Here is a 13,662-nt window from a genome sequence, read left to right as displayed (position 1 = left end):
GGTTTTTCAAATTTAAATAAGAAAGCAAAAACTGAACGAATTCTAGTAGTTGGAGTCAAATGTCGTCATCGTGAAAGTGGCCTGTTACAATCACTCCATTTATTACTAACATTATTATTAAAGAGTACCGAAAGTTACAGGCTCTCTTAAATACTTTCAAATTGATAATTTAGGCTAGCTTAAGCGGCCTGTTTACAAGGAGAGAAGGTTACCCTAGCAAGCGGGTTAAAGTTAGCTGCAAGCAGGTTATCCTATCACCCGGGTCAACTTCACAGCTTTACTGACGTGTTTTGTCATGCGTGGCATTCTTTGTAACGTCCAAGGTTTGAAATATAACTTGAAGTTCTCTGCAGAAAACACGTTAAATTCATGAAAAAACGGGAAATTATTATCATCATATACAGAAAATACCTTATATTGTTCAGATCTTTATAATTTAGCTCAGAGATTGGATAATTCGGTTCAAATTGTCAAGATTACTGGTCACGCATGACTGAGAAAAGCTGTCCCGAGAAGGCGAGTTATCCCTAACAGAGCTTTTACAAGGCAGGTAGGGCAACCCTCTTGCCTAGGTAACCCTAGCACCAGGGTTACCCTTCCTCCTTGTAAACAGGACCTTAGTTTTGGAACAAACAACGGTGTAATCTAAAAAAAAGGCCATACTGTAAAGGAGTTATTTAAGAACAGACAATGTTTCCTATTGTAGTTGTCACACAACAACTGAACTAACAACCTCATCTCCAGTGCTTTTCCCTTAGAAAATTCGAGGCACGTCAACCGCGGAAGTAGACCTTTTTCATTCATAGGCAGTGGTTTCCTTTTCCGCCAAATCGTCTCTATTAGAGGAAAGAAACTTAGCAATACAAATTTGGTAGCGTCAAGTCATATTATAAAAGAAAAGGCCTCACTTCCGGTTGACGTGCGTCGCTCAAAAACGCTTTTGCTTCCTGTTTTTTCACCCGATGTCAAGGCGGCCACGCTGGTAGGCAAAAACAAATAACAAATTCTGCAAGGAAAAATTTTAATGCTTTGTCGATTAAGATAACCGCCCTGTCACGTGGTTGAAAACCAGCAATAGTCGTCACAGATTTTAATCCCTTACATTTTTTCGGGAGACATTAAAAATTTTAGCAGCTAGGTTTCTCATATCTAAGGGTAAGGAGTTTAAGATCCATGGTCTTACTCTCATAAAAGAACGAAGCATTTGTTCAAGTCCTGAGTGTTCGGTAAAGAAGTCATCGTCGAGAGAAGACCGGTAGAATATGAGTTCACAACGGAAATCAGTGTAGGATGCTAGTAAAACTGTTAGGTACAGAGGTATTAGCAAATTCTTTCTAATCTATTATTTCACGGCAGCTGGTAATGTTTGTTAAATATTTTTATTTTTCTTCGTTTGTTGCTCCTTCCGCCCGCCTCGATTACGTTTTCTATATGCGGATGGAAGTCTCTGTAATATTAAAAATCGCGTAGAAATAAAGATTGTTGTTTAATTTCGTTTTTTGTTTCTTTGAGGCCAACCTGTATTATGCTTGCTGTTCAATTTTACTATTTGATAACCAAAGTGAAAGAAAATCCGCAATGTCAGGCAATGGAGGTCAAAAGAACTTGGAGGAGCTAAAAAAAAATCGTCCACAAAATTGTTACATGGAAACTTGCTCCCCCCATCCCCCAGCAATGTTGCCGTGGGGAAAAAGGACTCATTTCCACCCACTTTGTCCAAAATTCAACATTGTTTGGGGTGAAAAGGGTTTTTTTTGGCAGTTATACCTACTAATATCACGGGCAAGGTCCCACCACTTTTAACCTCCAATGTACCAAAGTAGACTGCGGCTTAAAACACTAAGACATTGGACTCACAGCACACCCCGCTAATGCTGCCATATTCTCCCTCGATAGAAAGAAACTTAACAGGTGAAGCATGCTATGGTTATTGGTCTAGGTTGTTATGATAACGACTCATGACAAAACGTGCCTGTCGATTAGCATTTGCAACATCAGTCAGTGAATGACCTTTAGGTACCAGCTTTAGCACCGTGCTCTCCATCAGCAATACAATAAGGTTTGTGCGTTTTCCAGTCAGCTACTTGACAGTTTCTGAAAAATAGACAGCCGAGAAAGACACTAGTATTCAAGTAACACCTACCACTCTGTTTTATACATCGTTAGTTTCTCTACTTACTTTTCGTCTAAGAGATGTTGCTATATAAACAAACCTATTGAAGAAGCACTTAAACATACCAAAAACTACTTTAGATAGTGGGTTTCCCGGAATTATCAATTTGCCAGTACATTGACTGAAAAGCAGATTGCTGTTAGCATAAAATTAATTTTCCAATGAAAATCTTGTTCCATTTCTCGACCACCACTCCAATTCCATTCAAAATATTTTCTCAATCCTAGGGGTTTTCAAAGGAACTAGAAGATTTAAAATGAAACCTGGTAACTGCTTAGCAAAAGAAAAAAGAGGGAAAAAAAGGGGGGAGGTGGGGGGGGGGGGGGGGAGAGAGAGAAAAAGCAATAGGTAAAATAGGCAAGGCGCAGCTATGTCCGTTTTCAAAACTCTAGAAAATTTCCCTTTCTGCGCATGCCCGAAATTCCGACGCTGTCACTTACAGCCAGCGCAGTGTTCGACAAATGTAACCAACGTGTTGGACAGTTTTGCATCGTTTTGACGAGTTCGTGATCGGACTGACTAGCTTCATACGGCATTTGTCAACCAAATTGGTGGGAGTGAATAGCTTGAATTGTTTTGGCATGAAACGTTTCTATAGTGTACTGCGCGCTCTTTTTTGATCTAAATAGATGCACTCACTTGCTGCAGTAACTTTTTTTTCTACACCGGGAGCACAACTTCAATTCCTTTTTCTTTACATTCCTTTTGCAAGCCTTATTGCCGCACCTGGTGGTTGGGAGATTGGTACATAGCTGGTAGTAAAGAGACGCGCTATCTTTCAAAGGGATGTTGACAGGTTCGAAGAAAGGAAGTCTATTTTCTTCAGCATCTTGTGCTAGTTCATAATATTTCATTACGTCCTCTTTGTTTTGTGTTATGAAGGCAATATATGCAAGATAATAAAGTGCATTCGGGTATGTCTTGCAGCAAGGTGGCGCCTCAGCTAGATATTCCTTCAGTATGTCCACTGCAGCATCTTTTAATGATTCAGTCGTCCAAGATGCATACTTGAAAATTTTCCTGTTATCAAAAGCTCTGTCTTCACGACTAGGCTTTGATGGTTCATCTTGGCTGCAAGGAGCAATTTTAGTAGTTATTTTCTTTTCAACGGCCAGCCTAGAGAAATACTGCATCAGTAACGAATACCCAAGAGCTCTTTTAGAGTAATAGTAATGCGGGCAGCACTTAAGAGAATTCTCAAGAGCTTCTGCTGCTAGGTCATGGCATTGTCCGAGTATAGTATAGATCGATCCTAAGTGAAAATACAAAACATGAAGCCAGCTGCTGTATTTATCATCAAACTTAAAAGGATCTTTAGGAGTACGCCTGTTTAATTCAGCATTTTCAATGAAATAAATCAAGTTCTTTAAGCATACGACTTTCTTGAAATCAACTGCGTCGCTGTTCTCCGAAACGTGTTGCCCAGAATGACGCAAAGCGTATGACAAAAGGAGACCTTCGTAAAACTGAGGATTCTTTTGTAAGCTCTTCTCGCATAGTTCACATACCCGAGAGAAAAAATCGTCTGTCACTGGAAAGGCTTGTAGAATAGAATTTTCAGTCAAGTACCCATGAGCTATGAGGGAAATTCCTCTTTCATTGCTAAAGTTACTCTTGTAGAGAACTTCAAAGCCTTGTTTCACCAGCTTGAAAGCTTGAAGATAGAGTCGTGCTGTTGGGGACCTTTCCGTAAACCGGCTAAGCATTTCCTCTGAGAATGCGACCGGTTGTCGAATGTGAAGCGGGTGAAAATTTGCTTCCAATCTCTGAATCTTTTTTTCACTTAATATGCTAAAGGATTGCTCCAGAACTTCTTTTTTGAGATCTAATGATGCACAAGGTGTGTCTTTACTCTGTGTGCACTGCTGAAGAAGCTGGAAAACAACGATAGTAGTAATTAATTAGCTTTATCATTATCAAGATGCTTGGCATGGAGAACAGCAGAATTAATCCATATGTAAATTTTTTGTTTTTTTCAAAGACTAAGTGTGCATGTTGTGGTTCAGTTTTAACCTTGGTTTAAATATTATATCCCTTTGTTTTGGAGTATGGTAATGAATGATCATGAGTTTAACACAAAGGCGAAAAAATAAACCAGGGATAAAATTTGAACCACAACATCCACATAAGTGTACGATAGAAAGCTGATAAACATGAACAAATACCAATGAGTATAATTTTGAACCAAAAATCGGCATATATAGTACTTGAGTGAAAAGGCAATGTAACGTATGACTGAAAAAAAATAAAATAAAATAAGGGACTGTTTGGTGGAGGCTGGAGGTTTGGCATCATGTTTTGCAACAAAATTCCCCCTCTCCCCCCATCCCACCTCCAATGTACAACTTAAAAAATAAACATCCATCCACCAAGGAGGGAGTCCCTGAGTATGGCTCCTTGTCTTTCTTTAATTCCTTTTATAAGCACCCATGCTCTAAAAAGCTGGCACCCTCCCACAAGTAAGCACCAACCACAAAGGCCATCCCTAAAAGGGAGCTTTAGGAGAGAGCTTTTCAAGGGACACATGTCAACAAATTACAAGAAGTAGTCTTTTTGCATTTTTGGGTAGTGGTTTTGCCCAAACCTTGAGTCAAATCATCTCTAGAAGAGTAAAGACACTTCGCAATACAAAATTGGTTATTGTCAAGCATGTTAAAAGGGAAAAGGCCTCACTTCCAGTAGACGTGCACCGCTCAAAATGTCTCCATTTGCTTAAGGTCCTTCCTATAATCAAACAACCAAGCCTTTTGAACAAGCACCCCCTCCCCTCTCCCCTCATTTCTTAAATAGTAGGGATACAAAGAAAACCTGTTTCTCATTCCAATTTACTGAGGAGAGAATCAATATTGATTTGATAATGATAATTAGATAATCAATAAGTATTTTCATAAACATGCATTCCAATGCATGTGTGTAAAGTGCATTGTGGGAGTATGGTACGCTTGATTATCAACAACTGATTTTACAAATGAAAGACATAAATATTGACTTTAGGTTCATGTGGATAATGTTGTAGTTTTCGTTTTCTGATAAAAGATTTAGACAGAATAAAGTTATAATTCATTGAAACCTTAATAAACAACTCCCTTGGTTAAGCACCCTCCTTCCAATAAGTGCTTCTCCTTTCAACAAAAATTTTAAATAACCACCCAGGAGCTTGTTTGAGGAAATATGGTATTAGAAAATAGATCCTCCTTTTTTTTTCTTCTCATTCCCTGTCACTCCATTCCCCCCTTCCCCATCAGTTTAAATGGGGTCCTGTGGTAAAATCTGCCTAAGCCCTTTCCTTGCACCGGTTGATTGGAATACCTTGTCACTGAATATTACAAAGACAGAGACAGGAAAAAACTAATCTTGGTCATGATCAAACACAACTGTCTCTGTGGTTAAAATTGGCTTCTCTGTGATACTCAATTCAACAGAGTTTCAAAAACAGCTGCTCCGATAGCTCCACCCTAAAGACACAGGTTAAAAAAAATATTTGATTGAGGTCATTTTGTAGTTTGTTTGAGTGGCATTCGAGTGTTTATAACAAAGATGTCTATTGGGATGAAACAAAAATCAAATAAAATGCGCTTTATAAAATAAATGCACTTTATTTGGATCTATTTGAGTGTCAATGTAACAGTACAAAAGTACTGATTGAAGACACTATTGTTACGTCTCATACTGGACTGCCATTTTACATGGTTATTCCAGCCATGGGAAGGTTTGGCAGTTTGCAGGGGAAAGGAAGTATCTATAAAACTTGTACCCCCTTCCCTTTTTGCTATCACAAAAAAATGTACCCCCCCCCCCTCCATATTACACTGCTTTTAAAAATTTCTCTCTTACAAAAAGTGCCATCCATGTTTTATCTAGCTCAGTGTATGGTTCTTACACTGCTTCATTATTTGCCAAACTCAAGATTTAAGAAATATTTTTGGTGTTTCTATGTTACATGTTGCTAAATTTATGTTCTGCTTTCATCATCATTTGCTGCCTTCTTCTTTTCTGAACCTATATTATAACTGGTGCCCAGGTACACACATCACCAGAATTGAAATAAATTGCAGACCACACTTTTGTCAAACAAATATACTGTTTTATACTTGGGTCTTGAAAAAATTTGGAATTCCCTTCCATTATCTGTTTCAAGTTCCACCACTTTTTCTAATTTTAAAAAATATCTTCATGACTTTCTTTGTTACAAAAACTGACTAAGTCTATTATATCTTGCTGCCCCTAGTCCTAAATAATTTCAATCCATTATCACCAAATCATGGGGGACCTCCATGTACAAGCCTTGGCTTTCTAAAGTCTCCTCTCCACTCACTGTGGATTTCATAAAATCGCTTTTTGTTAAAGCGAGGTTCTGTTCCAAACATTTTCCTGTAATTTTTGACTCGGCTGAAGAAAGTAGTTTGTTTTACTGAGGACTTTGTTATATAGAGGTTTGTTAAATGGAGGTTCCACTGTATGAATTTTTTTCTCAAAGTGAATGTAAATTAGCTGTAATCTTATGTAGGAAGTGGTGATGTAAAAAGTATATAATAATATATAATATTTATATGAATAAATAAATAAATAAATAAATAAATAAAATAATGCCCCCCACCCCAAACTCAAAATGCCAACTTCCTGTTCAGGGGTGGAGGTATAATCATTAAGGGGGCCCAGATTCACAATGGCCAAATTATAAGGATTTGTGCGAACCCAATATAGTCAATCCAGTGGTGAAAATATGACCCCATCCAGCATCACATCCCCATTAGCCTCTCATAGGGAAGTATGCTCGGTTGGTTGCAGTGGTTTCTTAGACTCCCTACCACCTGGAGAAACCACTGCTTGTGAGGTTAAGGTATTTCAAGTTTTTGTGGCAAAGTAAGTGCTCAGATAAGTGCTCTGAACAGATTGAAGAACATTTTGCCACTTAAAATCAAGGAATCGCTTTATCACGCATTTATACTGCCGTATTTTAACTATTGTAACCAAGTCTGGCACCACTGCGGAAAAAGAGACACTGCCAAAATTGAGAAAGTCAACGAAAGGGCTTTGCGGTACATCTTCAATGATAAAAGTGCATCTTATCAAGATCTCTTGGAAAGAATAAGACTCCCATCATTGGAAACTCGAAGAATCCAAGACATGCTATTAACAATAAACAATAGCATATTGGACAAAGCTCCACCCACAATTAGAGATCTTACCACCTTAGGCTCATCCAAGTATAATCTTTGACATGATTATATCCTTTCATTGCCTAAAGTTAACACGACTAAATACGGTCTCAAATCTTGGAGATATTTTGCCGCTAAGAAATGGAATGAACTAGCAAATGACATTAGAGTTAAAGCAGGCACCAATGAAGTGAAGAACAAAATTCGATTCCTTAAGTTTTGACTGAAATCAGGATTTATAGTAATTGCTGCCTCTTTCTTTATTGTTTTCATCGATTCTTAGGTTTTACAGTTTTCAGATGGTGAATTATTGTATATTTTTAGTTTTGAATTTTAAATTTTTATAATATAATTTTCAATTTTCAGTTTTAAAGTTTTGGAATATAATTAGGGCCATGGATTACCTGTAAACTAGCTGATAGCTTAGCATAATATCCATGTTAAATAAAGTATCCTATCGTATCGTATCGTATCATAAAAGATAGCAAGTCTTGTGAACAAAGGACTGATGAAATAAGAACAATTACCGTAAAAATCCAAAAATAAGCCCTGGGGCGTATATTTTTTTTGAGGGGCTTATTTTTGGAGGGGCTTATATTCGGAGGGGCTTATCTAGAGAAGGAAATTTGCATTTCAAAATCGATTGGGCTTGCCTTATAAATGGAAGGAATTTAACCGTTTTAGCCTTGTTTTACTTTGTATTTGAGGGCAATTTCCGAGTACAAACCACCTGGGGGGCTTATATTTGGAGGGGCAATTTAATGGAGGGTTTTTTTGCGTTATGAGATAGGGGGGGCTTATATTTTGAGGGGCTTATTTTCGGAATTTTACGGTATTATTCATTCAAAATATTTCCCTGATTCTGATTGGCTAAAAGCACATGTTTAATTCACCATAACCAGTTATGGATGACCATATTTGGAAGAATTTTGTGTTTAGCGAGGAAATGATGTCAAAAATGCAGCGTTCTTGCAGGTTAATGCACCATTAACCGAGAAGACCTGGGGACCAGGTTGAGTTGTTTTGGTTGTGAACTTGAAAAATGGCAGACATTTCACTCATTTCAAGAGTAAGAACTAGGCCAAAAAATAGCTAAGTACATGGCAAGAACAGCAAGAGGACAACTCGAAGGGCGACCATTACGGAACAGCGCCTGTAGATCCATGTCGCCCACAAAATCGCGGTTCCCATGACTATTTGCGTGCTCACAAAGGAAGCCGACGCATGTCGCGTCCTTTGATTCAAGACTCAAGTGTTAGCGTATTGTTTCCACGATACAAAGGTAATTTAACTTAAGAAAATCTATAGATCCAAGCTTTCGTGCTACTCTCTGTTTTATAAGGAAATGCAAACGCTCAACTTGGTAAATATTTTGACTTCATAGGATATTTTAACGATTTGGGCCAGCAGAATCTATAGAATTCCTGAAAAACAATTCAGGAAGCCGAACGGTTTTGAACTGCACTAGACGTCGTTTTTATCAGTATGCAAATCACCTACCCAATCACTTACTTTCTATCGAACTGATATATCCTGACTTTTTTTTACCACTTTTCGATTTGATTTGTTTCATTTTATATTATTTTGTGCAAGCTGAGCTCTTTCATGCGAATTTACGCTTTCAAAAGGAAAAAAACTTTGAGGAAACGTCGTGTTTACAACCATGGCAATTTGTATCTATTTCGCTTCACTTACGCTTATATGCAAATAACTGTTCATCCGCCGCATTTCGCTGGAGACAAAAATATTGATTTTGAATTCACAAATCCTTGCCTTTTCGGACACCCTTTTTATTTTGGCTGTCCAGATTTTAAAAGCTAGGCTTCAGACTTTTCATTCCAACGTTTTAAGGCGGGAAAGTTAAGAGAAATGCTGCAACTGATTTAAGTCACGCAACACTCATTAAGACCGCATAACTTGATCTTTGTGTTATCTTTTGTTCTTCTTTTGTCTCCAAAACAATAATGATGTTTCACCAATTTCCACCTACAAATAATAGGACACATTTGATTGACAGAAAAATTTGCATTTACTAGCGACACGTTTCTACAGGTGCGATTCCGTAATGATCTGCTGTTTGGAGAATATTTGTGGAGCTGAACAACCCTAAACGTGTACTATCCAAGATGAACTTATCATCGATGGATCGATAGAGGTAAGCATGTTTTAGCCATGTTTTTAAACTAGGAATAAATAATGAATAATAAAACATTTATTAAATTCGGCTTTCGAATCATATGAAGAATTATGGAGATCTCGGACGGTGTTATCCTTCGAGGCCGATAACACCCTCCTCAATCTCCATAATTCTTCATAAGATACTCAGCCTCATTCATTAACTGTTAAATAATTCACCTCTTTCGCCCTTAAATCGCCCTTGTCAGATGCTTTACTTAACCATCTTCTCGCTCTTGGCAAATCTATCAACTGCTCGCAACCTCCAGTCAAGTAGAACTCTCCGAGGATAACCTGTGCCTCAGTATCACCCTGTTCAGCCGCTCTGGTCAAATAATAAACAGCTTTAGTTGGTTGTGGTTCACCTTCCGGACAATCACCATCGACGTAGTTGAGGTACAAAAGTTTCAGAGCCGTTTGTTTTTCACCGCCAATAGCGTTTTGCATTCGTCTTAACGTGTTACCGAACAAATCTGTTCTAACTTCACTTTCAGATAAATCTTCATCAGCCGCTTTTTTAAGCCATTTAAAAGATTCCTTGAGGTCTTCGCTCACGACTCCTTCAACTCCAAGACGATACATTTCTGCAAGATTTATCTGTGAGCTTGTGTTACCCAGTCTCGCTGCTCTATGGTACATCTCGTACGCTTTTCGCCGGCATACTACCGTTCCTTTCCAATCCAGTAGTCCCCCAAGTTTTCCAAGGATCTCAGGAGATTCATAACCGTTTTCTACAGCAGTGCTAAGCCATCCGATTGCTTTGTCGTTATCTTGCGGCAAGAGATCGCCAAAACCCTCCGAGTAAGCGCAACCCAGATGTGCTTGGGCGACAATTTCGCCTTTCTTGGCTTTGTCAATTAAATTTTCGATTGATCCATACGTTGCAATGCAATATCGCTGAAAATCTAGGTCCTCCGAAGTGAAAAAATTCATTATCGCCTTTGTAAACACACTTATTAAAAATTATGAACGTATTTTGCTTCCTTTGGCATGAATTTTCCCGAAGGTCAGCACCATTTTTTTACTTTCTCGGAAACACTTCCGCAGTGCACTACTGCCTCCCCATGGTCCCTTGCGCGTCGTCGCTTGTCGTTCTCTCCTCCCGCGGTCCCTCCCGCGCTCGCTTTTGTCAGGAGACAGTGGTGGTCACAGCGTTGTACTCTAAGTTATTCATTAAGCCAATCAAAAGGCCTCAGAAACAGCGAAATATTGAAACCACTTGCTCACACTGGGTGACTCCGAAAAAGAAACATGGCGCGGATAACATTACAAATAGCCTGCGTCGCTGGCGGTTATTTTTGGTGTGTTTTTTTGTTTGAGTTTCGTAAAGTAAGGGACGCGAAAGTTAAATCAGTAGTGACAATTAAACCGTATACCTTTTGATCTACATTTTGAATTTTCGTTACTTCCGACTAATGCCGGGGGATGGGGGGCTTCTTATAATAGTCTATAGTGGGAGCCTTTGCCTGAATGGGATATCTTTTTCAGACTTGCGTATATTAATACAGTTTTGTTCGTTTCCACTCATATATCGCTGAAGACTCCAAAGTAGTTTCTCTTAGTCACGTCCAGCTGGGACCTAACGTTGTTGGCAACAGAGGTCTTACTCCCAGCGTGCAAAAAACTTGCCAACATTGCTGCTACATGTACTTGGCCTTCCCAAGAAAGTAACATGTGCTGTAACTCAAGAATTGGACAAAGCTGTGAAAGAGTCTCGAAAGAAAAAGTTTAATTTGTTAAAACAGTGCGTGTGATCAACTTCGCCGCGAATTTTTTCTTGGACCTGGTCATGTATTCCGGAGTTTAGGCGATATGTGCAGCATCGAGAACAGCTTGCAAGACTACCGAGACTAAAAAGTTATTCTACAGGTACAGGTGAGCTTATTTTCATGTTTGTTGTCTTTCCATCATTTACATCAAAGGAAAAGCTTATTTTATATGTAGTCTGTGTAGGCACTGTCAGAAAAATAAGTATTAAAGCTACACTGTACACTGTACAAGTTGTGACATGTCCGTTTCATCGAGTTTCTTTAGACTGAAAGAAACTCACCAACAATTCCTGGTGATGTGACATAAAGGATGTCATAACATGGCCACGATTAGCCTGTGTAGCGAGCGTTTCTGTGCGGTTAGGAACAAAGACAACGAGCGAGAGTCAAAGACCACTTAAAAAATGGTGCAAGTAAAAGAGCGGGAAGGGGCTGGGGAAGAAAGGATGGAAATGCTTGCAGACAAACCTCAGGATTTTGAAAACCACCCACTTGACCTGTCATGCCTGAGTTTGCACCACGACATTTTTTATGCTCTCATCAGCTGTCATAAGTGACCAATAACATGTTTGGCCTTCCGTGGAGCGGAAATTAACTTTAGAGGATGCGTGTGTGAAACCAAAATAATTGTCCTTGTGTTTTGGAATGCGTCGATGGTGTTAATGGTAAAATCTCATTGAATCTGAATGATCAATGCAGGCTTTGCAGGGGCGGATCTAGGGGGAGGGTGCAGGGGGTGCGCACCCCCCCCCCCTGAGATGACCTGCGGTTTTCTAATACAACTGGTATTCTGCGGAAAAAAACAGTGGTTTATTGGTGTTGAAGTAGAGCAAGAGACGAGTGCACCCCCTCCTAAAAAAATGCTGGATCCGCCCCTGCTTTGTCCATTTGTCTTTTTAATCTGCTTAAAAGGAAGGACGGCAAGGGTGATAGAAGTTTTGAAGTTTTAGCTGAAAACCTCCAGAAAGTTGGATTTGAAGTGGTAAAATGTGACAAGCATTCAATTCAAGTATTTTTCATTCGCAACATGCATTTGCACAAGGTCAAAGGTCAGCTAAACAGTTCGACTTACGGAATGGAGTTCATTAATGGAAAAATGATTTCGTTTGTTGATTCAATAATCCATTCATAAAATGAAAATTCCGAAAATAAGCCCCTCCATGTATAAGCGCCTCCAATTATAAGCCCCCAAGCCGGTAACGCAAAAAACCCTCCGTTAAATCGCCCCTCAAAATATAACCCCCCTGGGGGCGTGTACTTGGAGAATTGCCCTCAAATACAAAGTAAAACAAAGCAAATACAGTAAATTTACTTCCAACTACATGTATAAGGCTAGCTCAATCGATTTGAAACATAAATTTCCCTCCATAGATAAGCCCCTCCAAATAATAAGCCTCTCCAAAAATAAGCCCCTCAAAAAGGGCCTTTGAAAAATTTAAGCCCCAGGGCTTAATTTCGGAATTTTACGGTATTCATTTTCAGCCTCGATTCCATTTAATCGAATATTGATTCAGTTACTGTTTTTTGAAAAAGTACACTTTCCACAAGTCGACCTCAGAATTTTGTTTCTTCTTCTTTTTTCTAAGAGTCAAGTGCAGGTGAGTTCTGAAGTTCACGCCATTTTGCTGCCAGTAATCAGTGCAACAGACCTGAACTCTTAGAAAATACGATGGTTAAACTGAGGTCAGTATATGTGTGGTGATTGGTGGATTTGGATCCTCGGCCTTTCTGAGTTTCTTTGCGTTTGCAGTCTGTCTGTTCTAGCTGTTATTTTGATTAAAGGCAATGAAAAACGCAATCGTAAATGGTAGGAAAAGGGAAGTAAATACGATTTGAGAAAAGGCAAGAATAACGAACAGGTTGATTTTGTTTTTTATTATTGAATCCAGGTCCAATTTGACTATTGGATTATTCATTTTATGGATCATGTAGATTATTGAATCAACAAACCGAATCATTTTTCCATTCATGAATTTATTAGTCCACTAGTGACTTTTCCAGACTTCGATACCTCTGAGAAGTGTAGAACTAAGTAAAGAATGACAAGGGGTTCGTGACTATGGAAAAAGTGTGACATTATCCTTACTTTGTCAGACTATTCTACACTTCCCCCCTTTTGAGAAGTGTAGAACTAAGTAAAGAATGACAAAGGGATTGTGACTAGGGGAAAGTATGACATTATCCTGACTTTGTCAGACTTTTCCACACTTCCACACCTCTGAGAAGTGTACAACTAAGTTAAGTATGACAGAGGGATCTGGAGTAGGGAAAAGTGTGACATTTGTCAGACCATCCCACACTTCTACACATCTGAGAAGTGTGGAACTTGGGATGAGAAAGGAAAAAACGGTTATTTCACACTTCCACACCTCAGAGAAGTGTAGAA

General features: G+C 38.9%; 1 protein-coding gene across 1 annotated transcript; it reads right to left on the bottom strand.

Annotated features, from left to right (window-relative positions):
- Positions 1–7: 7 nt before the first annotated feature.
- On the bottom strand, positions 8–10,502 carry LOC140925119 (uncharacterized). Its single transcript, XM_073375073.1, has 3 exons — positions 9,688–10,502; positions 2,813–4,047; positions 8–2,094 (listed from the first exon to the last, which is right to left on the bottom strand). The coding sequence occupies exons 1-3, from the start codon at positions 10,438–10,440 to the stop codon at positions 2,013–2,015; spliced, it is 2,070 nt and encodes a 689-aa protein (XP_073231174.1). The 5' UTR covers positions 10,441–10,502; the 3' UTR covers positions 8–2,012.
- Between the last annotated feature and the right edge of the window lie 3,160 nt (positions 10,503–13,662).

The sequence above is a fragment of the Porites lutea genome, chromosome 14 (genome assembly GCF_958299795.1).
Source record: "Porites lutea chromosome 14, jaPorLute2.1, whole genome shotgun sequence".
In the NCBI taxonomy this organism is placed as follows: Eukaryota; Metazoa; Cnidaria; class Anthozoa; order Scleractinia; family Poritidae; genus Porites; species Porites lutea.
Note: the sequence above shows the minus strand (reverse complement) of the source record. Positions and strands in the feature narration are given on the sequence as shown.

Bases quoted from the DNA above. Each gene is read 5' to 3' on its own strand.
- LOC140925119 (XM_073375073.1), bottom strand. From the start codon at position 10,440: ATGAATTTTTTCACTTCGGAGGACCTAGATTTTCAGCGATATTGCATT. The intron at 4,048-9,687 runs GTGAATTATTTA...GTTGTTTTCCAG, and splicing joins GCGATTTAAGGGCGAAAGAG to CTTCTTCAGCAGTGCACACA. The intron at 2,095-2,812 runs GTGAGTGCATCT...TCTATTTTTCAG, and splicing joins AAAAAAAGTTACTGCAGCAA to AAACTGTCAAGTAGCTGACT.